At 48.2% G+C, this 23,605-nt stretch overlaps 1 protein-coding gene across 4 annotated transcripts in view; it reads left to right on the forward strand.

Annotated features, from left to right (window-relative positions):
- The first annotated feature begins 5,310 nt into the window (after positions 1-5,310).
- The window catches only part of FARP2 (FERM, ARH/RhoGEF and pleckstrin domain protein 2), an 83,682-nt gene continuing 65,387 nt past the window's right edge, over positions 5,311-23,605 (forward strand). For all 4 annotated transcript variants that reach the window (XM_082466494.1, XM_082466497.1, XM_082466495.1 and 1 more), the window contains exons 1-2: positions 5,311-5,347; positions 7,645-7,864. In XM_082466494.1, coding sequence (XP_082322620.1) covers positions 7,673-7,864 — 192 coding nt within the window. In that variant the 5' untranslated portion in view covers positions 5,311-5,347; positions 7,645-7,672. The remainder of the gene's footprint in view (positions 5,348-7,644; positions 7,865-23,605) is intronic.

Consider the following 23,605-nt stretch of genomic DNA (forward strand, 5'->3'; position numbering starts at 1 on the left):
GTTGTCTCCCCTTCTAGATCATTGTGTGCTCGCCACGTGGGGTCCCTTAAACCGGAGACGAGACAGCACGTGTGTGATGGGGGTTGTGAGGACCAGATGCGCAGACACCCCCTTTTTGCTGAGGCCTCCTCCCTCCCTTTCCACCTACCAGATTCCTGGAGGCTTCCTCACTTCACTTCCACACGGCTCTTACCACCCTTTAACAGACTGTCTTCTTTGTCTTCTCCCACTGTAATGGGAGGGATTTCCTCCCTCTTGCAGGCTCCTGTATCTTTAAGGACTTAGACTTCCTTGATACAGAGGCAAGGTGCTCAATAAATGTTTGAACTAATCAAATTTCATCTGGGGCAAGGGCAGATGCCAACTTTTATGGGGCCTGAGACTTATCCAATTTGGGGGAGGAGGCCTCTTTAAGAAAATACAGTGTTACAAATAAAAATCAATTTGAAAATTAATTTGCAGATATTTATTTAGAATGAGAAAAAGTAAATAAGATACAGATTTGAAAAAGCTGACCGTTGATAGAAACATCACTAAATCCAGAAAGATAGCATATTTGTTAATTATCTGACACACTTCTGTAATACTTTTCATTTGGGTATGTAGTTTTTAGTTGCCTCTTCATGTGACAGAGAATAGAAAGAATTCAGTGATTCCTCTAGCATGGCTGATCAAAAATCTTATTATTGATTGTTAGGATATGTAAAACATGGTTTCCCACTTGCTGTTTCTAGCACAGCTACAGATTGTGTCTTGGAAAAGCAGGAGTTCTGATAAATTCTGTTTTGCACAGTTCCATTCAAAAACGTTAAAAAATCAATGGTGTATTTATAGTTATACTGCTACGTTATAAATTTTTTTTTCTGACAGGCAAGAAGTGCAGTTTTGACTACTGAGTACCGAACTCTGCTTGCATTTTAACAAGTCTGGTGATGATTTTCCCACAAATGTGCGTCTGGCTCCCCGAGTTTCAAACCTTGCTCCTTTCCCCGGGCCCACACGCTTCCAGCACCAGGTGCCATCGGGTCTGTTCATGTTGCTGCAGGGCCCGGGCCCTGCACCTTTGTTCCATAACCCTCCGGCGCACAAGCACGGGGCTGGCAGTGGTGTTCCGGGAACCATAGCTGCATTGCGAGGCTGGTGGTCACCTCAGTGTGAACACCTGAAACGTCTCCGCTTGAGCCCAAACTAAGGGTGTCTCCAGCTCCTTGTGCTGGTAGCTGGGTCCTCTCCTGAGCCGCCTGACATGGAGGGAAGGAGGGACAGAGACAGACTTGGGGTGGAAGGGGCAGCAGTGTTAGTCGATTGCAATTTGAATATGTTTTCGAATTTTCCAGAAGGCTGTGATCATGGCCACACTTCACTGAGGGCCTTTCTTAGGACCTTGGAAGGGCCGGTGCCAGTGAGGGGCCCAGAAACGAGGCAGAATGGCTTTAGAGTCACACTGCCGGCATAGGGGCAGCTTGTGGTCCGCTGCTTGGTGCCACATGACACCGTGGAGGCACGTGGGTGAGGGTGCACGGCGCCTCTTCCTGCGGCTGGTGGGATGTGTCTGGAAGGAGGAAGCAGCACTGGCTGTTTTACAAGTCGTTTAAATGACTGGGCGTTATTAACTGTATCTCCTACATCATTCAGATCCCAGTTGCCTTGGTAATAGTTAGCACGAGATGAATGTTGGGGGGAACAAGTCTCAATATCTGAACAAGAAATCAATTTTTTAAATTGAGTTAAAGAGAGTGTTTTAAAATGTTAGTTAGTTTTTACTTTAACTGCACTGTTTGAGAAGGAGGGGCAAGCACCACGCCTAGAGGAGACGTGGGCAGTTACCCCGGCTCGCTCCTTGAAGGTGACCGGGCTCGGCTGTGGGTAGCCCCTGCCGTCGTCTGCCCGGAAGCCGTCTGATTTCAGAAGTAGCGCACGTTCGTCATGGCAGGCAGTTCAAGAGATACAGGCGCCAGGAAAGAAGGAAATAAAAATCAACCCTCTTCCCTCTCCCAAAGGTGACCTCTGCAAACATGCTTTAAATGCATGGATGGCAGGTTCCGTTTGTGGGAAGAAGGAATAAGCCTCCTCCACCCTGGCTCTCCCGCTGACTGTGGCTACACAGCTGGACAGCTGCGTGAGCAGCTCTGAGGACCCTGGCAGGGAAGTGGTGGCGGGCAGACAAAGGCCAGGGTCTGAAGTGCCTGCCGCAGGAGCACTGAGCTTCCTGTTCTCCCTCCAGCACCCCCGGCCCCCAGCCGGCTTCAGGGTGTCCGAAACCCAGAGGTGGGCTCCAGGGGCAGATAGGGAGGGCTGCAGGGGGAGCCACCCAGTTTGGGCTCTAGAGAGAGTGGGAGAAAGCCACCATTTCTTCTTCTCTCTCTCCCTGTTCTCCAGCCAGGCCTGAGACACATAAAACTCCACGGGCTTTTTACTCTCTTTCCTGCAGCCTGGTCCCAGCAAGGACGCAGTCCCAGGACGTGCACGGCAGAGCAGGGGAACAAGCCACAGTCCTCTGGCTGGAGGACTGAGAAGTAAGCCAGGGAGCTGTGGAGGGGGGAGCTCAGGAGGTGACCCCCGTGGAGGGCGGTGCTCAGGAGGTGACCCCTCAGAGCTGCCGATGAGCTTGTGGGCTCGACACCGAGCGGTACACGCATGGGGCCGACCCTGCGCCACTTGCCAGAGGCTGTGGGAACTCGACTAAGGGGTCGACCACAGCCCGGGAGCCAGGCTGGCAGCTGGGTGATGGTGCACAGGGAGGATGGAGCCTCTGAAGGTGGGGCTGATGCCGAGACCACGGCGGCGGCCTGAACCCGGCAAGGCTGGCGCTGCTGAAAGAGAAGTGCCGCGTTCTCTGTGGGAGTTAAACGAGGCCAGAGGCTCATAACACGATGTTTAAAATGTCCAGGATATAATCCAAAATCACCTGGCCTACACAGAACCAGGGAAATACCAGCTCACGAGAGAAAAGACAGGCTACAGCTGAGACGATGCAGATGTCGGAATTACCCGACAAAGACCTTGCGGTCGGCAGAATTTTGGCCCCCATGGTCGTCACCCTCTGGTGTTACTTCTGGGAACAGGTTATGTTACGTGGCAAAAGCACATCGACAAGGTTCCCTATGCGACATGACTGAACACCGTAGACTCAGGAAGCAGAGCCCAGCGCTGCCTTCCTAGCGCCTCCCCCTCCCCCTGCCCCCAGAGGCAGCTCTTTCCTTTAGGTTTTGGTTTACCCTCCAGGGTGGTGGTTTGAAAAATGTATGTGTTTACGGTCTTCCTCTTTTAACCAGAGTTAGCGCGCCATGCGCCTGCTTTGCACCTTGCTTTTATTCACCTTCTCATCAAAGAAGCATGTAGAGAGCTTTTCCACACGTGACAGAAATTTTAGCGACTTCCACTGCTGTGGACAGTGGACTGCGCTTGTCTGGGGAGCCACGGGCTGATTTCCCAGCCGAGGGGGAGGCGACTCGAGGGCCACATCTGGGCTGGGCTCATGTCCCGGCTTTGTCACTTCTGGATTATGTGTTCTGTGGCAGAGCTTATTTTTCTTTTTAATAGACCTGCTTTTTAGAGCAATTTTAAGTTCACAGCAAAATCGAGTGGAAGTTTTACAGATTTCTCATATGCCCCCTGCCCCCAGACGTGCACAGTCTCCCCCCCCGTCCCCCCCACCCCCCTGAGTGGTACCTTTGTTAACAAACCTGCATTGACACATCATCACCCAAAGAGCCTTGGCAGACTTTTGAGCCGAATTTTTCCAACTTCGAGATGGAAATTATATGTCACGAGTTGGTTTTTAAATTTTTTATTAAATGAGAATATATAGGAGCCGAGTTTGTAGTAGGTAACACTAAATATCAGTGGCGGAAATTTGTATGTAGCCACCAGAAATATTTTTAGGAATGAAGACTGCAAATCATTTTGTTCACCTGGGAGGGAGAAGGGAACTGGAGTCCCTCGTAGGCGCCTGACTCTTGACGCCACTGATTCCCTCCAGATTTCTGGAGAGGGTCTCTGGCAGCAGCAGGGGAGTGAGCAGGGGCTAATGCCTGACGTTTAGGGCCTGCAGGACTGCGGGACGCGCTCTGGGGGTCTAGTCCAGTTTGCATATTCTTGCCTTTTTAATGTTTATTTATAAGCACACAGCAAAACAAAGTAATTTCTGTTAGGTTATAATTTATGTAAAGCAAATACAGTGCATACATTTTTTCCTTTCATTTTTTCCCATTGTAAGACTACAGGAAGCAATCGGGCTGTAGCAAGACTGTTGAATGAGCAGCTTCACGTTCCTGCAGGGAGGGGTCCCTTCTGCAGCTTGTTCTAAAACGAGACCATGATTAACTAACATTCACAGCACGGCAGTTACATTCAATTTTCCATTAAGTGTCTTCCTTTCTAAACTTTCTTAAACTTAAAGCTGAGTAATTATTAAATGGGTGGTTTAATGCCACATTGCTGTTGTGTAATAGCAAACAGAGCTTTCTTTGGAATATCAGCAGGAGGGTGCCCCATGGGGTCACTTCCTCTTAAGAGAACTTGTCTCCCTCGAATGAACCTCCGGGATCAGGCCGTCTCGTGGTCCGGAGTCTCAGCCTAAGCTGTGTGGGTGTCTTACTTTGACCAGGTGCAGATAACTAGGATGTAAGCGTGCTGCTCAGAAGGTGTACAAACCTGCAAAGGCTTCCTCTCAGGAGCCACGTTTTAGAATTCCTTGAGCCAAGAAAATTGTTTTTTTCATCTGTCTAACGTATCTTTTGTTCTTATGAGAGACGAAACAATGGTAAATTAAAAGTATGATGGTTTAAATATATATATATTTTTTAATTTATTTATTTATTGTTTATGGGTGTGTTGGGTCTTTGTTTCTGTGCGAGGGCTTTCTCTAGTTGCGGCAAGTGGGGGCCACTCTTCATCGCGGTGCGCGGGCCTCTCATTATCGCGGCCTCTCTTGTTGCGGAGCACAGGCTCCAGACGCGCAGGCTCAGGAGTTGTGGCTCACGGGCCTAGTTGCTCCGCGGCATATGGAATCTTCCCAGACCGGGGCTCGAACCCATGTCCCCTGCATTGGCAGGCAGATTCCCAACCACTGCGCCACCAGGGAAGCCCTAAATATATTTTTTATTATAAAATAAACACAGATACAGAAAAACTGCATTAATCAAATGTACAGATTAATGAATGAAGTGGACACTGTCCAGTGAAGCGATGGAACTGTGCCAGCCACACCCGGGACCCCTCCCCTGTGCCCTGCCCCCGGGTCAGACCCCCCCACCAAGGGGACCACTGCCCTGACTGTTCTAGGAATAACCTCCTTGCATGTTCTTCTTGCAGTTTTCTCAGCCGGACGTGCCCCTCAAGACAGGTTAGTCTTGATTGTTTTTTTTGTTTGTTTGTTTGTTTTTAAAGTAGGCGTTTAGACATGACTTTCTTATAATAAGTAAAAGAGAAAGAACCTGAAGAAATTTTTTTCCATCTAAAATTATTATGAAGAAATATAAATGAGAATTTTACAATGGAATACACAACAGAAGTGACTCCTAAAAGTACATCTTGGTTGTATATGTTTTCAGAATTGTAGCTTTACTTAAAAGGGAAAGGATCACTTTGGTGCCCAAAGTAAAACATCCCGTAGCTTGTTTCAGGAGAACCTCCTCTTGGTGGTGGGTGTTGGGCGAGTGCTGTGAGCTGACCACGCTTTGCTCTCACCTGTGTACGCACCTGGGCCACCTGAGAGGTGGGCTTGACTTCCTTAACACCCCTCTCTTCTGCAGTAACTACTCAGGTTTGTGAGACTGGCATGAGAACGCTCACATGTATGGCTCTCAGAACCTCATATGCCTCACGCTGAGTGTCAGGCAGTGGCATGAAAACAGGGCTTTTCTGAAGTGTGCTTCCTGACTGCGGCCTGTGCAGCGCCTGTTCTTTGATGCCTGCGATGTTAATTAAGTAAATACTTAGAAATATTTACAGAATTAGTGACCGCTCCCGGGGGCATGCAGCCTGGAGAGAGAATTCTGAAGACGGTGGGTAACTGCCAACCTGGGCCACACGTGTGGCGCGGGAGATCCACGTGCCAGTCCGAGCAGGGGGTCGGCCCGCTCGTTTGTGCATGAGGTGGGTCGGGAGCTGCATTTCGCAGAATGACACGTCGCCTCATCACTTTGCTCATGCTCTGCACATTTCACCTTTCCCGGGGGTTTTAGCTTTCTCATTTTCTGTTTGCTTGTTTGATAAGCCAGATGTGCCTGGAAATTCTCACGCAGATTATTGGGAAGGTCTTCGCTGAGTAGGGTTTAAGTAGGAGTTGCTTGGCAGTGGATCACTGAGAAGCTTTTCCATCTTAATTGAAGAGATAATAAGTTCATGAGTTGGTTTATCTTGATAACAAAATAAGCTTGAAAAAGAGGAAAAGGCCAGAGGACTCAGCAATTAAGTCGGCATGAAAGGGCACAGACTAGGAGTTTAGTGAGATTAATTCTCTAAAATATTTACTGCAAATTAGTAGAAGACTTTTTGAAGATGATTAAGCAAAATAAAATGATTTTCACAGCATCTGCATTCTTTCTTGATTAAACATCTGACATTTGTGTTGGCCATACTGCATTTAACCATTAGGTATGTTTATTTAAGTTGACTTTCATACATAAATACACGCATTTAAGAAGGGAATTGGCCATAAATAGAAGGTAACTATATTAATAAGGGCGACTGAAAGCACGGCAGTGTGACCAGGTTCTAGCGGGCGCTGAGCCTGTCCTGTGGTTGTTAAAAACAATGGCGTGATTGGCTCTGTTCAACTTGACAGCTAAGCACCGGAAACCCTTCCCCCGGCACGTTGAGGAGGGTTGAAAGGGCACGGGCGCCTGCCGGGGCAGCTCTCTGACCCTCGCAGACCCTCGGTGTCGTCATGGGTGAGGAGGGCGTGGGTGGTGGTGACCACAGGGGTATTGTGAGGACAGGGCAGAGCGGGTGCTGGGAAGGGTGGCCCGCGTGTGCGCCCCGTGACGTGTGCCAGGCTGTCACTCAGCGCCAGGTCTGAAGTTACCTCCTGAACCGCTGGCGGCCCCCGCTCCGGCCTGGTGACACAGCTTAGAAAAACCAGGGCGTGCAAAGCGGGCAGACAGCCTGGCTCTCTTCATCCACCTTCCTTGGCATTTTCCCCACCGTGTCGGCAGAGGTGGGGCCCGGGACCCACGTTGGCACCGTGCTGTGTGTACCCCTTTCCCTTTGCAGAAAAGCGCCCTCCGGGCACACACAGCGTGTGGTCAGCACGTGAATGTCCGGGCTGGTGGAGGGAGGAGGTGCGGGGCCTCCGGCTGGTCTGGGGAAAGAGCGCAGGCGGCTGTGGGCCTCCCCTCCCGCTGCCGCTGCCGGTGAGCAGAGGTGCTGCGGCTCCTCCACGGGGTCTGGGGTTAAAGGAGTTCCCGCACCGCCTGCTTGCGCGCCCGGCGGCAGCGGTGCTGGGCCTGTTGCTGGGTACGCTCACCAGTCGAGCTATGAGGAGAAGATGATCTTTCTAAACTCTTAATGTTGATGTAAGTTAAGACTCGTAGAAGTGCAGAAACAGTGCAGAGAATTCTTGTGTACCCGGTAATTTTCTTACGTTGTTCTAATATCGAAATAACTGGAGATACTTTGGGGGGTTTTTGTGTGTTTTAGTGCATTCCTCACTCTTAGCTGGTGAAGAATGGGGGAGCTGGAAGGAACCTACCGCGCCCTGCAGACCCCAGGGACACGCCTAGGCGCCCCGACCCCCGCGGGCGTCAGCACCCTCGAGCCTGGGCTGGGCCCCTCGGCGGCGGCAGCGGCGTGGCCGGCGGCCAGGACGCCCGTCCGAGTGCAGCTGCTGGACGACTCCGTTGAGGTGTTTGGCGTTGAGGTAAGAAGCGTGATCCCTGGAGGCCTAGTTCCTCACGTTTTCTAGAAGTCGGGTATTATTTGGTATTATGTACCGAACTCCATTTTGCTGCGTAGACTTTGCCTGTTTATCGAGTCGCCCCCGAGTGGCTGGTAATAAAATCCTTGGGAACTCCGTCTGCGTTTCGCCTTTTAGGCTGGGGAGTGGTAGTCTCCTGTCTTAAAAGTTCTGACGTACGTGGTCTTGACGTTCTTCTCTCTTGAGAGGCTAGCTGAGAGCTGTGCGGTGCAGACTGGAACCAGCTCGTCTGCACCCAGGTCCTGGTGGCCGAGCCGCTGGGTGGGGGCGCCCCTTAGCCTCACAGCGTGTCCTCGTCTGAATGTGAGGGTGACTCAGGTCCCCGCTTCCCAGGGTGGCTGGGGCGAGGGCGCAGCAATCAGCACACGAAGAGCCTGGCACCTGGCGCAGCGCTCGCACAGGGCGTGTCTTTCTAGCTCAGCAATAGGAACATTTTTATTGTGAAAATTCTCTAATCATAGATTGCACTGATCACGTTGGCAAAGACAATTGAATATAGCAAATGTTTGAAAACATCTTTTCTGATTTTCTAAATGGCAATAGAATGAATGTTCTTTTTAAAAATTACTTATTTTCATAAGTAATGCAGGAACATATTCTTTTTTCTAATATTTTTATATTGGTTTAAAATAATACCTTTGGAAGCGTCCCCTACTCTTAATGTCACAAAGTAAAGACGAGAGAATGAACTTAAACTTTAGCAGGAGGTTTATTTATGCTTGGGGAGAGGTCAAGATGCTACACAGAAAATAGAAAGATGATTGAGGAGCTGTGGGCCCGGTGTGAAGAGACCTAGAGGAAACCTTGAGGCTCCCCGGAGCCTGATTGCAGGATGCCTTGCGTGAGAAGGCGGAGGTGAGGAAGGAGGTGAGCACGGTCGGGGGGGAACGGAGGGGAGAGGCCAGCTGGGGGGCTTGAGGAGTAGAGGTGCCCTCCTGCTTGGAGCCCAGGGTACACCTTGAGTGTTCGATGGCAGGTATCTAGTGCCTAGATTCCTAGTGTCTGAACTCAGGGAACCCTGAATGCTTCTTTTAGGTCTTATTTGAGGAAGAAACCAGATGTCATTTCATCAGGGCAGTGGTAACTGGAGCTGGTAGGGCCTGTCTGTCCACCTTCACAAGTCGCTCCTGTGTTGCCAGAAGCAGCCTTTGCAGGGCAAGGAGTTGGGAACAGGCCACCTTTGAGCCCTGAAGGCGGGGGGGGGGCTGGCTCTCAGTCCCTGTCTTAACCATACTCGGATGAGTCACCTGGAGAAAACAGGTTAAAGGTCTGGGAATTAGCTGGGCTCTCAGGTCTTTTCCAGCCAAATGTTTGGAAGAATTTCCACCATGTAGCCATCCTATGATAAACACATTTGCTATGGTCTAGGCTTAAAAGAGGTTCAGATTTTTTGAAAGAAAGGAAGAAAGAAGAGAAAAGAAAAGAATTGCATTAGTTAGGGTTTACTTTTAGAGCATCTTTTTCTGGCCTGCTTAATGGTGTTTATCAACTAAACCTAGGACCAAAAAAGGAAAAAAGCACACATTTATTGTTGAGTCATAAATAAGATGTAATCCTTCTCTGAGAAATTCGCTTTTAAATCAGAGATAGCATTTTATAAATGTTCAGACTATAGAGAGTGTGTCAAAGTTTTAATAAATTGTGATTGTTGTTTCTTTTAACCAAATAGAACCATCATGTTTGGTATTTTGATATACCTGGCAGAGTTACCAGAAATTATAGAATCAAATTGCTGTTGTATATCCTGAGTTGGATAGGGTACTTTTTAAATTTTGCTACCCACTGATGCATACCTTTCAGGAGAAGTTAAAACTCAATGTATTTTTTTGTAAGTTGTATTCTATTTCTAAGTACCCTAGTCGTCTACAACTGTATCAGTTAGCTTTGCTGAGTAACACGTCAAGCCCAAACCTGATAACTTAAAAGAGCAAATATTTAATATTTTCTGCATGTCTGAGTGTTGGCTTGGAGGTTCTTCTGGTCTGGGTGGGCTCAGAGTGCTGAGTGGTCTAGGATGGCCTCGCTCACATGTCTGGGGCCCCAACTGGAACCTCTCTCCGTGTGGGACCTCACTCTCCAGCGAGCTGGCGTGACCTTGTTCGCATGGTGATGGGAATGCGCTCGGGGGTGGCAGCTGTGAGGTCCCTGAGGTCTAGGCTTGTAATTCATGCGTGTACCTTCTACCGGATTTTACTGATCAAGAAGGCTGCCAGGCCAGCCTAGGTGCAGGGGGTGGAGAAGTACCCAGGAGTCTGTTTTCTGGAGGCTCTCACACAGCTGTTGCCAAGGATCAGGTGCGCAGTCCCTGGAAAGAAGCGGTCTCCGAAGCTCTGGTATCTGGTGTCAGCGGGCTGGGTGGGTTTGCCAGATGAAGCACTTTGTGGGGCCTCCTCCGGGAGGGGCTGCTGGAGAAGGTGCATTTGCCCTGCTCCCTCCTCCCCAGTGTCTCCCGTGGGCCACCGTTGCCAAGATCCGAGACGCAGAGCCCAGGCTGGGTCTCCCCGGGCCTGCCGCCCCTGCCCCACCATCCCTGGTCACTGATCTTATCTGTCGTTCCCCCGCCCACCCTGTACAGTTGGACTGAGAGACACACTGTGGTTGGGTGACTTTCACTGTGGGCCTGTGGGTGGTATAGACTTGAGGTGCCGGGCAGTGAGGTCCCGGGGCGCATGGCCTCTGTTGGTGGCACAAAAGGCAGGTCTTGGGGAAGACGCCCCCGCCCTGGAGCTGGCCGGGCTCTCCTCCTGGAAGGCAGGTCCTGGGCGGCGAAGCTGCTTCCGTGTTTGGACCAGTGCCGGTAAGTGCGGTCGACCGAACGCAAGCGAGGGTGAGCTTGGGTAACATGCTTTCTTTAGGAGAGTTTTTAGTTTTTCCCTCTATGGCAGCCTCTTCTGACGTTAGGGATTCAGGTGTCGTGTTTTGTGTGTCTGGGGTTTTTTGGCCGTCCACACCTATCTTACGGTGTGCTGATTTGGTTTATTTTCTACTAAGTTTTCTGCAGTAGTATCTGCCGACTCGCAGGGTTGATGTGCTGATGTTACCTTCTGGTGCAGCCGGTGGCAGCTGGCCCGGTGTGGCCTGTGTGGACTCCCCTGGTTGATACCGAAGGTTTATTCTTAGGGGAAGAAGCTGACGTTTAGTTATTTTTGAAACGGCGTCTTCTGCTGGTGCCCGTGGCTCTTCACAGGCGGGGTCTGTGGCTCGTCGTCTCCTGCTGCTTCAGCAGCTGAGGCTGCCCTCCCGCCGCCCTCGTTCCCTTCCTTCCGAGGGGTGAGCGCCATCCGCGAGCTGCCGGCTCCGTCTGTCTCCCACCCGCCAGGGCGGTGACGTGAGCTTTGCTTCCGCCAGCTCAGGCTCCACGATACCGGCCAGCGCTCTGAGAGCCAGAACCACTGGCCACACGGGAGCCTTTTCCTCCTCTGGCTTTCTTTCTCGGTCTGCAGTCCTGCTGCCCCAGAGTCAAGGTGGCTGGAAGCTGGAAGCTGGGGTCTGTCTGCTTTTTCCTGAGCAGCACTGAATACGCTGAAACTTTTTAGCAGCTTTATTGAGATATAACTCACATAACCGTACAATCACCCACGTAAAGCGTACAATTCAGTGGTTTTTAACGTATTCACAGAAACGCAGAGCCGTCACGCCGGTCAGTTTTAGAATGTTTTCATCCCTCCCAGCGGGAAACCCCACGCCCTTTAGCTGTCGCCCTCGCACCCCAGCATCCTCCGTGCCCCCCCCAGCTCTAAGCAAACCGTGACCTGGGTCCTGTTTCCACAGACCCCTTTCATCTGAGCAGGGTCGCACGTGGCTTTTTGTGACTGGCTTGTCACTTAGCGTGGTGTTTTAGGGCTTCATCCACGTTGTTTGACGTCTCAGCACTATTTTCCTTTTTGTTCCCCACTCGTCAGCTGGTGGACGTCCCACCTTTGGGCTGTTGCGAACATCGCTGCCGTAAACATTCGGGTACAGGTTTTGTGGGGACATGCGTTTCGCATGTCTTGGACAGACACCTGGGGGTGGGACTGCTGAGTCGTACAGCGACTGTGTGTGACCGTTTGGGGAACCGGCAGACTGCTTTCCAAAGCGGCCGCACCATTTATATCCACCAGCAACTTTATGAGGCTTCCAATTTCCCCACGTTCTCAACTACACTTACTATTCTTTGACTTTTTGATTCTAACCATCCTAGTGGGTTTCAAGTGGTATCTCGTTGTGGTTTGAGGTGAAATTTTTAAAATTTTTAAAGGTTTTCAGCCCAAAAATGTGAGAATTGTACCATTAAAAATTTATCTTTGGGGGTGGTTCCTTGGATAGATGATGAGTAATTGTGGAGTTAACCGTCTAGCTGTGGCCCAGTCACCACACGTGGACTGAACATTTCTACATGCCAGAGTTGTGAGGACCACAGAGAAAGCAGGCTGAGGGCAGGCGCTGGAGGCCCTGGGAACTGAAGCTGGTAGAGGAGTGGGAGCTGCCTTGTCAAAGTTTTTAAAACATCTTAAAGTTTCATTTAGAGTTGTCATGCAAATTTATAGAACTAGGAACTTTTACTGACACTTTTTACTTATTTATTTTTAAAAAATATATTTGTTTGCTTGTTTATTTATTTGGGCTGTGCCGGGTCTTAGTTGCGGCATGCGGACTCTTAGTTGCGGCATGCGGGATCTAGTTCCCCGACCAGGGATCGTTCCCCCTGCATTGGGAGCACGGAGTCTTACCCACTGGACCACCAGGGAAGTCCCCTGACAATTGTATTTTTAAATCAATATTTATCTCACTGGTAAGTACTGGCTGCCAATGTCTGTGATTTACTCTCATCCATGTAGATCATGTGCTTTAACAAACTTATGTTTATTATGATTATGTATGATAATGAAGCAAGATGTACTTTGTGGTTCTTTATATTGATTACTAGTTAAATTAAAATACTTCTGTTTTGTCTGGAAGGGCGCAAAGAAAGGGGGAGAAATCTGTCTGATGGATTCAGGGTGGAGCTTCAATTCTGTTTTATTTTAAGTGATGTTTGACATTTACTGATGGGATTTTTAACTCCCCCGAAGGTCAGTCAGTGACCAAGTTTTTGATCTAGTAAAACCATGATTTGTTTTCAGTTAATTAAATGAATTCTGTGGTTTTGAAATTAGAAATCTGACCTCAGCTCTGGGAAGTTTTTTTCCGAGCTGTAAGAGAAACCATCTGGAGGCCGTGTGTCAGCTCGATTGTCCTGCGTGCAAAGTCGGGGAGTCGAAAGCGTCCAGCTCCTTGCCCTGTACGTGTGAGCGGTGTCCGTGGTGCCCCGGGAGCGGCAGAGGGGCTGAGCTGGCGGTCCTGTCCTCCCTGGAGAGGCCTCCCCTCGACTGCAGAGGGCGCGGCGCTGGGGACGGGGCACGTACCTGCGTCGCTGACCATTCATGGCGGGTTTAGGAATGGACGTCACCTATAGCTTTTCTGTTATCTGGAGTCGGTATTGTGGAAAGAGTGATATTTAGTGATTGAAAGAACAGTCTGGGATGTGGTTTGGGTGAGGGAGACCTCACCCACGGGAGTGAATGTCATGCCTTTGCTGGCAGGTGTGATGGAGTTCTAATGAACATGAAGGTTGCTCACGTTCCCCCTTTTCTTAACATCCTCAGAAGTTTCGGAGTGGGCTTTCTTTCTTTCTTTTTTTTAGAATTGCAAAAGCTTTAGCTTAAATGTGTGGCAAGTAGGAGGACGGCTTCTCAGCCATGAAGTCCCATGCTGGAGGACTTGAAGTTGCTATTCCAGTAAAAACTTAATGTTTTCTTTCTGGCCAGGAAGAAATAGCCAGAATTCCACGAAGTACCGTAGCCAGATGTTTGTCACTGCTCCTACCTGAGCACCCTAAATAGGGCAGAGAAACCGCCTTAGAGCTTATTTAGGTCTGATCTCAGAAGAACAAGTTAGTGATTCGGCATCTGAAGTTTGGCGGTAATACAGGCTTTATATAAGAGCTGCGTGTGTCCCTAGTATATGCAGCAGTTATGTGATTCTGCCCTAGGTTTTGAAACCTATTATTTTGTCTTGGAAAATTGATCTGTGTCTTGACCCTGAAGCCCAGGAACGTGGCAGGGTGGGACGAGGCAGAGGTGTGGACGTTTACCCAGCTGTGGTATCGAAGCTCCAAAACACATGCACGCACACGCCTGCACACGCACATGCCTGCGGGTTGGCATGTACAGTCTATGTTGGATGACCCCGCGATGATGACCGGTGACAAATGGAAGAGAATCGGGAAATGTCACCGAGAGAAGACCCATCCCCACGGCTGTGTAATGGAAGACAGCAGACTTGTCTCAGGGTCCCAGCAGAGGGTCATAGAAAGGAAACTTGCCCATTGGGTTGTCTTGACTTGTAAGCTGTTTCCTGAGCCCTTAAGACACGTGACGGGCTCGTGTCATTGGCATCCCCAGCAGGACGCAGAGGCAGAGTGAGCCGCTCTGTGACGCAGCTGACCTGTGACCCCACCCCACCCCTCGGCTGTCTCTGGAACCCTTGCTCTTATCCACGTGATGCTCTCATTTACTACTCAGAAGGAATTTGGTTCTGTTGTCCTTTGTTCATAGGAGGCTAGAAGAGCTGACCTTGTACTTGTTGCACTGATTGGGCCCTTGAATCGCTGTTCCCGTTCAGTTTCCATCCCTTCCCAGAAATCTCCGATGCCTGCGCTCTTGGCCCAACTCCCCACAGGGAGGTGGCCCGCCTCGGAGTGATGCTGCCTGACCACCTCGGCCTCCCGGGCTCGCGTGCTCACCCCTCTCCCTGCAGCCGCGTGGGGCACGTTAGCACCAGGTTTTAAATCTCAGCCCCTCACCACCCGATGGCGTGAGGAAGGGCCTTGCTCCAAGTCTGGGAACGGCTTTGCTCAGGGGCCCCGTCCGGACGTGTGGCCAGAGTGGTGGGGGCGGGGTGACGTCCGCGCCCGTCTGCTCCTGCGGGGGCCACGTGGGCGGGGAGGCCAGAAAGGCCCGGAGTTCTCCTCTGCAGGCCTTCGCTCGGCTGCCCGACACACACCCCATGTCCTGCCCCCCATGTTGAGCCGTGTAGCCTGGCACACCCCAGGGCTTTCAGAACTTACTAGAATCTGTTCTGTTCGGTGGTGAACAGTGTCTGGGTGTTAGGAGCAGTGCTGCTGCGGATGTTCCTGTGTGTGTCGCCGTGTGCGCGTGCGCAGGTTTCTCTAGGGTGTGTCCCCAACGTGGACTTTGTGGTTGTAGGATGTGCCCGTTTTCGCCCTGCCCAGGTACGTGGATTGTTCTGGAAACCCGTTAGACCGTCTCACGGGCCCTTCGTCCACACAGGACCACTGCCAGCCGTCCTCTGGGCCTGTGGCCTTTCTCCTGCTGCTTCCGTCCACGGGGGCTGCTGCCCAGTGCGGGCCGCTGGTGGGCCTGGCCCCGGGGCCGTCTGCGTCCCGTCCTGATTCCTGTCCCCAGCCAGGTCATCCGAGAGCGCTGCCGTCCTCCTGGTCCCCCCCACCCCCCGCAGCCTCCAGTGGGCCTTTCACACCTACTGCACATTCGGGTCACCAAGGCCACCTTTAAAACATGCCGTGCTGCTGAGGAATCCTCAGGTGATTCTGGGCAGGATGGGCGGCCGGGGTTCAGAGAAGAGCTGACGGGTTCTGGAATGTGTGCCCTCCCCCACCCCGGGCGCCCTCTGTTGACCCATTCCTCCTGACCCTCATTTCTTCCCTCCGTCCATTCACTCAATCCCTGAACAAAACAAACACACCATCGCCTCCCCTCCCCTCCCCTCCTCCTCCCCTCCCCCTCCTCCCCTCCCCTCCCCCTCCTCCCCTCCCCCTCCCCCTCCTCCCCTCCCCTCCCCCTCCTCCCCTCCCCCTCCCCCTCCTCCCCTCCCCCTCCCCCTCCTCCCCTCCCCCCTCCCCCTCCCCTCCCCCCCCCCCAGAAGGTATGATGTTCCGCAAGACTTCCTCCAAGCTCCACTTTTCAGTGGAGCTTTGCTAGGTCGTAGCAGCCCCACAATTCATTTTCTGTCCTAAGAACCTAATTCTGTGTTACTGATCACTTTCAGTTATAGAAAGTAACCAAGATTCTCCAGAAAGCTGGCTGGAGGATTACAGTTCTCTCTCTTCTTTCAAGGAGAGCATTCTGTGTTTTCACTTGCACTGTTTAATACACGTTTTTTCCAAAGTTTATCTTACTGTTTCACAAATAGCGTGTCCACCAGGATTAGCACTTGCACCAGCGCCGCGTCTGCTCCCTGGCAACACTGTGCCCCTGGCGAGGCTCTCGTGCAGCCGGCACCTCGGAGCCCAGCCAGGATGGCACGCGGGGTTCCTGATGCCGCCTGTTTGGGAGGGAGTTCAGCTGATTGATACAAATCACGCGTGTCCCTTGTAAGAAAATGGAAGATGGGGAAGGCCTACAGCCAAGAATCACCACCCAGGAAACAGCCAAGCACAGTGTTCTGAATATCCTCCCAGCCTTCTATCTGTTCACATGTATTCATTAAACACACCTAGAATCAAACCACATACATTTGTAGTCTGTTTTTAAACTTAGCATACTGTTGAAGATGTTTCTGTATACTTTCTCCTTAAATTTTTAATGACTACGTAGTTTTCTAGTTTTCAGTTTCTTTGTAATAAATCTTTATACACATTCTGGATTTTTCCCTTTAGATAAATATCTGGAGCTGGAGGTTCTGCGTCAGCGGGTGTTGTACGGCCCTCGGGGGGCCCCACAAAGGGCAGAAGCGCTTTACACCCCCCAGCAGCACCTATTATGGTTTTTAATAAAATCTCCAGTTTAATAGGCAGAAGTTATGTTTTTTAGACACAGTTTTATCAGACTTAACTATTTTGGTTTTGTTTTGAGGGGTTTTGTGTGTGTGTGTTTGCTTTACTTTTTTTTTTTTTTTTTCGGTAAAATACATGCAAGAGAGATTTACCACGTTGACCACTCTTCAGTGCGCAGCTCAGTGGCACTAAATCCAGTCTCGTCGTTGTGCAGCCATCACCACCGTCCATCCCTGTCACTCTTCATCTTGTAAAATTGAAGCTCTGTCCCCGTGAAACACTGACCCACCCCCAGCCCCTGGCACCCACCATCCTACTGTCTCTGTGGTTCTTCTCCTCTGAGTACCTCATATAAGTGGAATCACACAGTATTTGTTCTTGAGCGAGTGGCTTATTTCACTCAGCACCGTGGTGTCGAGGTTCTCTCGTGTTGCAGCCTGTGTCAGAACTTCCTTTTCAAGGTGAATGATGTCCCACTGTATGGATGGCCCACATTTTGCTTATCCCTTCAAATGCTGAGGGGCAGATGGGTTGCTTCCACGTTTGGCTCTTGTGAGTAGTGCTGCTGTGAACATGGGTATACAGACATCTCCTCGAGACTCTGCTTTCTTTTTGTTTGGGTGTATACCCAGTAGTGGGATTGCTTAATCACGTGGTCTTTTAATTTTTTGAGGACGCTCCGTACTGTTTTCCACAGTGACTGTACCACTTTGCATTCTCACCAACAGTGCATGAGGTTTCTAATTTCTCCACATCCTAGCCAACACTCGTTATTTTCTTTTCTTTTTCTTTCTTTCTTTCTTTTTTTTTTTGATAGCAGCTATCCTGATGGGTGTGGGGTGGTATCTCACTGCGGTTTTGATTGGCATTTTCCTGATGGTCAGTGATGTTGAGCATCTTTTCGTGGGCTTATTTGTATATATATTTTTTCTTTGGAGAAATATCTATCCAGGTCCTTTGCCCATTTTTGAATTGAGTTGTTTGGTTTTTTTGTTAAGTTTTAAAAGTTCTCTACGTATCCTGGATCTTAACCCCTTATTAAATATGCAATTTGCAAATTTTTCTACATCATATTAGAAGTTAAAAAAAATAGGAAGTTGAGAGTAAGTATATGGTATTTGAAGTGAAAAGAAAAAGCCAGGGGATGCTGGAGACATCACAGAAAGTGGCAACTTACAGTGGAGAAAAGGACAGAAAGTTTATGGCAAACACAGTCAGGGATTGGACACCTGGACAGGCCGTCGGTGTGGGTTTGTGCCGTGCTCCGCGACCCCGTGGCTCTCGGGGGCAGGTGTTTCCCAGCACCTGGGATGCTCTGGGCACCGCTGTGGAAGCCGGGCCGGGATGCCAGGTGAGCCCAGCCTTCTTGCTGCTTATGCTGCAGTAGACGCTCGAGGATAAACCAGGGAAAGCAGAGCCCTTAGTGCTCAGGAGAGAAACAAAGCAGGCAGGGGCGGAGTGTGGGTGCACCCTTAGGCAGGAAGGGGTGGGGATGGACTGGCGCGTGCAGGGGGTGCAGACCCAGAGCCGGGCATGTGGGCGGGAGGAGAGGGGACGCAGGGGGTGGGTCCCCGGGGAGGCCCTGGCCCTCCTGCGCTCCGGCCCCTCGCGGCGAGATGCACGTGCCAGCCATGTCAGCTGTTGGCCGAGGAGGCCGCTTTAAACTCTCCTATCCTCGACTCCTGGGTCACAGGAATTATGGGCTTTTATTTTCAGCGAGATTTTGACTAGTCTTTAAAGAGAAACATGAAAAACATCTGTAGGTGCTTCCAAACTGTTGTTACTGGAATGCTTTGGAATGTCCTTTGCACATGTGTTATGCTTTTGTGTGTGTAATTTTGTAGTTTATGTAACACGGCTTCATTTTGCCACCGTGGCAGAGAGGATCCCGGCCCTTACTTGAGGGCTTTTTCTGGTGACAGTGAAAATCAGAAAGAAATGTTTTCCTGCTCGGCTCTTGGTCTCAAACCCCTGCCTGGGACTGAGCCGTCTTCAGAAGTTCCCGTGTAGACTTCTGTCATAGCTTCACTGTCGAGCCTAAAATATCTTTTTCTAAAATAAATTTAACATTACTGATTATGAAAGGTACATTCTTTCTTACTGTTCTCTTTTTAGATATTTATAATGTTTCCTCATATATTTTTTGCATTTGTTTAATCCAATAATATGTGGCCTTATGCCTTTTTGCATGTTTTGATATTTGAATCTGATAAAGTTAGATTTTTGTAGCCGAAGAAAAGCCTTTTTTTTTCCCCCTATTAAAGTAATTTTCAGTTAAGACAACTCAGAATGACTTTAAGGCTCTAGACATTGCTCTCCTTCTGGAAATTATGTTGGAACATGGACTCTTAAATCAGGCATACTAAATCAAGGATAGTCAGCTTTATAGCTCTTTGCTTCTGGCTCTGGTTTACATCAGTCCTATGTCTTTTAAAACCGTATAAAATAGTAGAAACATATCCTAAATGTAGCGAGGAATCCAAATTATGAAATGAAACTATAAATTTTACATAAGTACTGAGATAAAATTTAACTTGTTAGCATATTAACATAAAGACATAATAAAAAAAGACATCTTGAGAGACTTTGATACACTCTTGCTGAGAACACAGGCTTCTACAAAGGGTCTTCAATTTTTCCTTATTTAGTGGAATCAGATTAGGAGACACCTAAGAGCACTAGAGGAGGGCAAACTTGTTTTGGAAAATTGTTGCTGTAAGTTCTGGAAAACCAAAGTTTGTTTGTTTTTGTTTTTTTAATTTTTATTTATTTTATTTTTTATTTTTGGCTGTGCTGGGTCTTCGTTGCTGCGCACGGGCCTTCTCTAGTTGCAGCGAGCGGGGGCTACTCTTCGTTGCGGTGCACGGGCTTCTCATTGCAGTGGCTTCTCTTGTTGCAGAGCACGGGCTCTAGGCACACGGGCTTCAGTAGTTGTGGCACACGGGCTCAGTAGTTGTGGCTCGTGGGCTCTAGAGCGCAGGCCCAGCAGCTGTGGCGCACGGGCTTAGCTGCTCTGCGGCATGTGGGATCTTCCCGGACCAGGGCTCGAACCCGTGTCCCCTGCATTGGCAGGTGGATTCCCAACCACTGCGCCACCAGGGAAGTCCCCCAAAGTTTTTATTGCTGCAAATTTTCTACAGTTTAGAAACTGATGCTGTTATTTTTAATTATTCAAGTCAACTGATTTTATACAGTTATAGTATTTCGTGTTGATTTTTTTTTTGCTTTTTCACTGTAGAAAACTTTTTATGTATCTTTTTCAAATGATAAGATTAACACATGCTCACAGTAAAAAATTCAGTCAGTCAGCACAGAGGAAGAAAGTTAAATGTATCATTCTCCTACACCCAGAAATAGCGTCTTTGACATGTTGGCCATGCTACCCGTTTACTCTCCCAGACGGTCGGCCGTGTGTGTGCACGTGGGGAGCAGGCTCGCCGCCCACGTCACACGCCGTCCACCTGATCACGTAAGCACTTCCCAGCGTTCACGAGTTTACCTGTTTCTCTTTTTACCTCCTGTAGTTTCTGTGTTATGAATCTTGACACCATGTGAATTTGGTACCAAGATATTCGTTGTAATATGCTGATGGGCATAGCACTGTTTTCCTCTTATAAAATGTGTACTTTTTTTTGGTCTCAGTTGCCTTTTTGGCCTAAATTCAACCATGTATTCTATAAAGTTCATGTTCCCTTACTTTTTGTCGTTGTTGTTTGCCATATTCGTGATTCAACCATGTCATTCTTTTATTTTCAACCTTTCTGTATCATTTGCTTCAGCTGTGTTTCTTATGTACAACCCAATGGCCAACACTGAGTGTTTACCACATTCTGAGTGCTGTTCAAAAGCACTTTGCATGTATTATTTAATTTCCTCCTTAACCATTAGCAGCATTATTATTAGTTTTGTATTATAATTGAGAAAACTGAGATACAGGGAATTTTTAAAACTTACCCAGTACTGGAAGTTCCAGCCAGGACAATTAGGAAAAAAAGGAAGAGAGTAAGAAAAAAATGAAATAAAAGGAATCCGTATTGGAAAGGAAGAAGTGAAACTATCTCTTATTTACAGATGACATTATGATGTATATGGAAAATCCTAAGGAATCTACAAAAAAAAAAAAAAAAACTATTGGAACTATTAAACAAATTCAACAAAGCCACAGGATACAAGATCAATATACAAATATCAATTTGTATTTCAATACACTAGCAATGTACAATCCCAAAATAAAATTAAGAAAACAATTCCATTTACAGTAGCATCAAAAAAGAATAAAATACTTGGGAACAAATTTAACAAAAGAACCTCAAGGGCTTCCCTGGTGGCGCAGTGGTTGAGAATCTGCCTGCCAGTGCAGGGGACACGGGTTCGAGCCCTGGTCTGGGAAGATCCCACATGCCGCGGAGCAACTAGGCCCGTGAGCCACAACTACTGAGCCTGCGCATCTGGAGCCTGTGCTCCGCAACAGGAGAGGCCCGCGCACCGCGATGAAGAGTGGTCCCCGCTCGCCACAACTAGAGAAAGCCCTCGCACAGAAACGAAGACCCAACACAGCCAAAAATAAATAAATAAATAAATAAAAATTTTAAAAAAGAACCTCAAAATTTATATGCTCCCTGGTAGTCAACTACTAATTTCTTGAAGGGGAAATTTGTAGTTTTAACCCATAAAAAGAGAGTTTTGAAAAGCCAGTTAGTCACCTGTAGATTTTGAATGAAACTTTTTATTTATGGGAAAAAAATTCCAAAGGGAATCGCCTAGAAAGGTCTTTTCTTTTCTCCTTTGCAGTATAATTATAAAAATAATTGCAAATTCTCAAGCACAGTAAAATTCTAATTAAATTACAATTCACTGATTTTTTTATTTATATGGTCAAATTATCCTCCCTTTTGTATTGTCCATCCATTTTCCTATGTTTTAAAACTTAAACCACAGTTGTAGAGTATTTACGTTGAATCCAGCTACAAAGATATTAACTATTTTTTACATTGCATTTTTTCCTAAAACTAAACACAATAATATATGTAAAGTCCTAAAATAATTGAATCTCTTACATTTGTCTACTAGAAGTACTGATTTGTGATAGAACCAGATTTTATGTTCTCTGAAAAGCTCCATTAATTAGGGGGGGAAATGCCTACATGCTACTAAAAACAAATTCAATAAATCTCACTCTGTGTTTCTGAAAAACATGATCTTTAAAGATGAATTTTAGGGCTTCCCTGGTGGCGCAGTGGTTGAGAATCTGCCTGACAATGCAGGGGACGCGGGTTCAAGCCTGGTCTGGGAAGATCCCACATGCCGCGGAGCAACTAGGCCCGTGAGCCACAATTACTGAGCCTGCGCGTCTGGAGCCTGTGCTCCGCAACAAGAGAGGCCGCGATAGTGAGAGGCCCGCGCACCGCGATGAAGAGTGGCCCCCACTTGCCGCAGCTGGAGAAAGCCCTCGCACAGAAACGAAGACCCAACACAGCCATAAATAAATAAATAAATAAATAAAAATTAAAAAAAAAAAAAAAAAAGATGAATTTTAAATGCCAGAATCAAATGTCAGGAGAAACAGATTTTTTTTTTTTTTTTTGCCTTCAATGAATAGCTAAAGATTAAAAGAAAAGATTTGGTTTAGAGAATATATATTTTTCACTGGCATTTTAGGATGGTGTTTACCAAAATGTCATAACTGCTTATTTGCAACTGTTCCTCGTGCTTCTAGCAAAGGGCAGTGAACGGAAACATGGAGCTCAGCTGTGGAAGCCCAGGAGTTTTGCTTTGCATTTCATCCCTCCACTTCCCACCCCTGCTTGGGATGGCCCAGACCTAACCATCACCAGAGACAGCGCAACTCAATTCCAGACACATATTATGAGCTCCAGTGAAACTGTAACTTTAAAACAGACAAACAGAAAAACACCTTGTGCACTGAAAACTGTAACACTACTGAAAGAAGTGAAGGAAGATGTAAATAAATCAGCGGAAAGCTATTCCATCTTCTGGATCATCAGACTTGCTGTTATTAAGATGGCCGTGCTCTCCGACTGACCTACAGATCTGTTGTGATCCCTGTCACGTCCCAGCTGGCTTTTATACAGAAACTGACAAGGTGATCTTAAAATGTATATGGGAATTCAAGGGACCTAGAATAGCCAAAAACAATCTTGAAGAAGAGGAAAGTTGGAAGAGTCGCACTTTCCCGTTCCGAGGATGACCAGCATGCAACAGTGACCCAGGTGGTGGTGTGCCAGCAGGAGGACAGAGGTACAGACCACCCTCCGTGCCTGCAGGCGCCACATCACACATCCAGCCAACCACGGATAAATCCACGCACACATAACCTGCAGACATGGAGCGCCACTAGGGGACTTGAGCATCTGCGGATCTGGCTACCTGTGGCAGTGCCCCTGGATACCGAGAGGCAACGGTATAGGTCAGTGGAATAGAACTGAGAGTCCAGAAATAAATCCTTACGTGAAGTCGGACTCTGGCCTCAAACCATACACAAAAAGTAACTCAAAATGGATCAATGACCTAAATGTCAGAGTTAAAACTATACCACTCTAGGAGAAAACCTAAGAGTAAATTTTCATGCCTCAGGTTAGACAGTAGTTTCTTAGATATGACACCAAAATCACACATGACAAAAAAAATAGATAAATTGGATTTCATTTAAAAAAGAAAGAAAAGAAAGAAAAAAAAATAGAAAGAAAAAAGAAAATTTGTGCTAGAAATAACACTATCAAGAAAGTTAAAGGAATGAGAAAAAATTACAATTATACATCTGATAAGGACTTTATCTAAAAATATATATATATTTTTTATATATAAATTTATTTGGCTGCGTTGGGTCTTTCTTGCTGCGTGAGGGCTTTCTCTAGTTGTGGCGAGCAGGGGCTACTCTTCGTTGCGGT

This window comes from Balaenoptera physalus, assembly GCF_965194825.1.
Source record: "Balaenoptera physalus genome assembly, chromosome: 6".
NCBI lineage: Eukaryota > Metazoa > Chordata > Mammalia > Artiodactyla > Balaenopteridae > Balaenoptera > Balaenoptera physalus.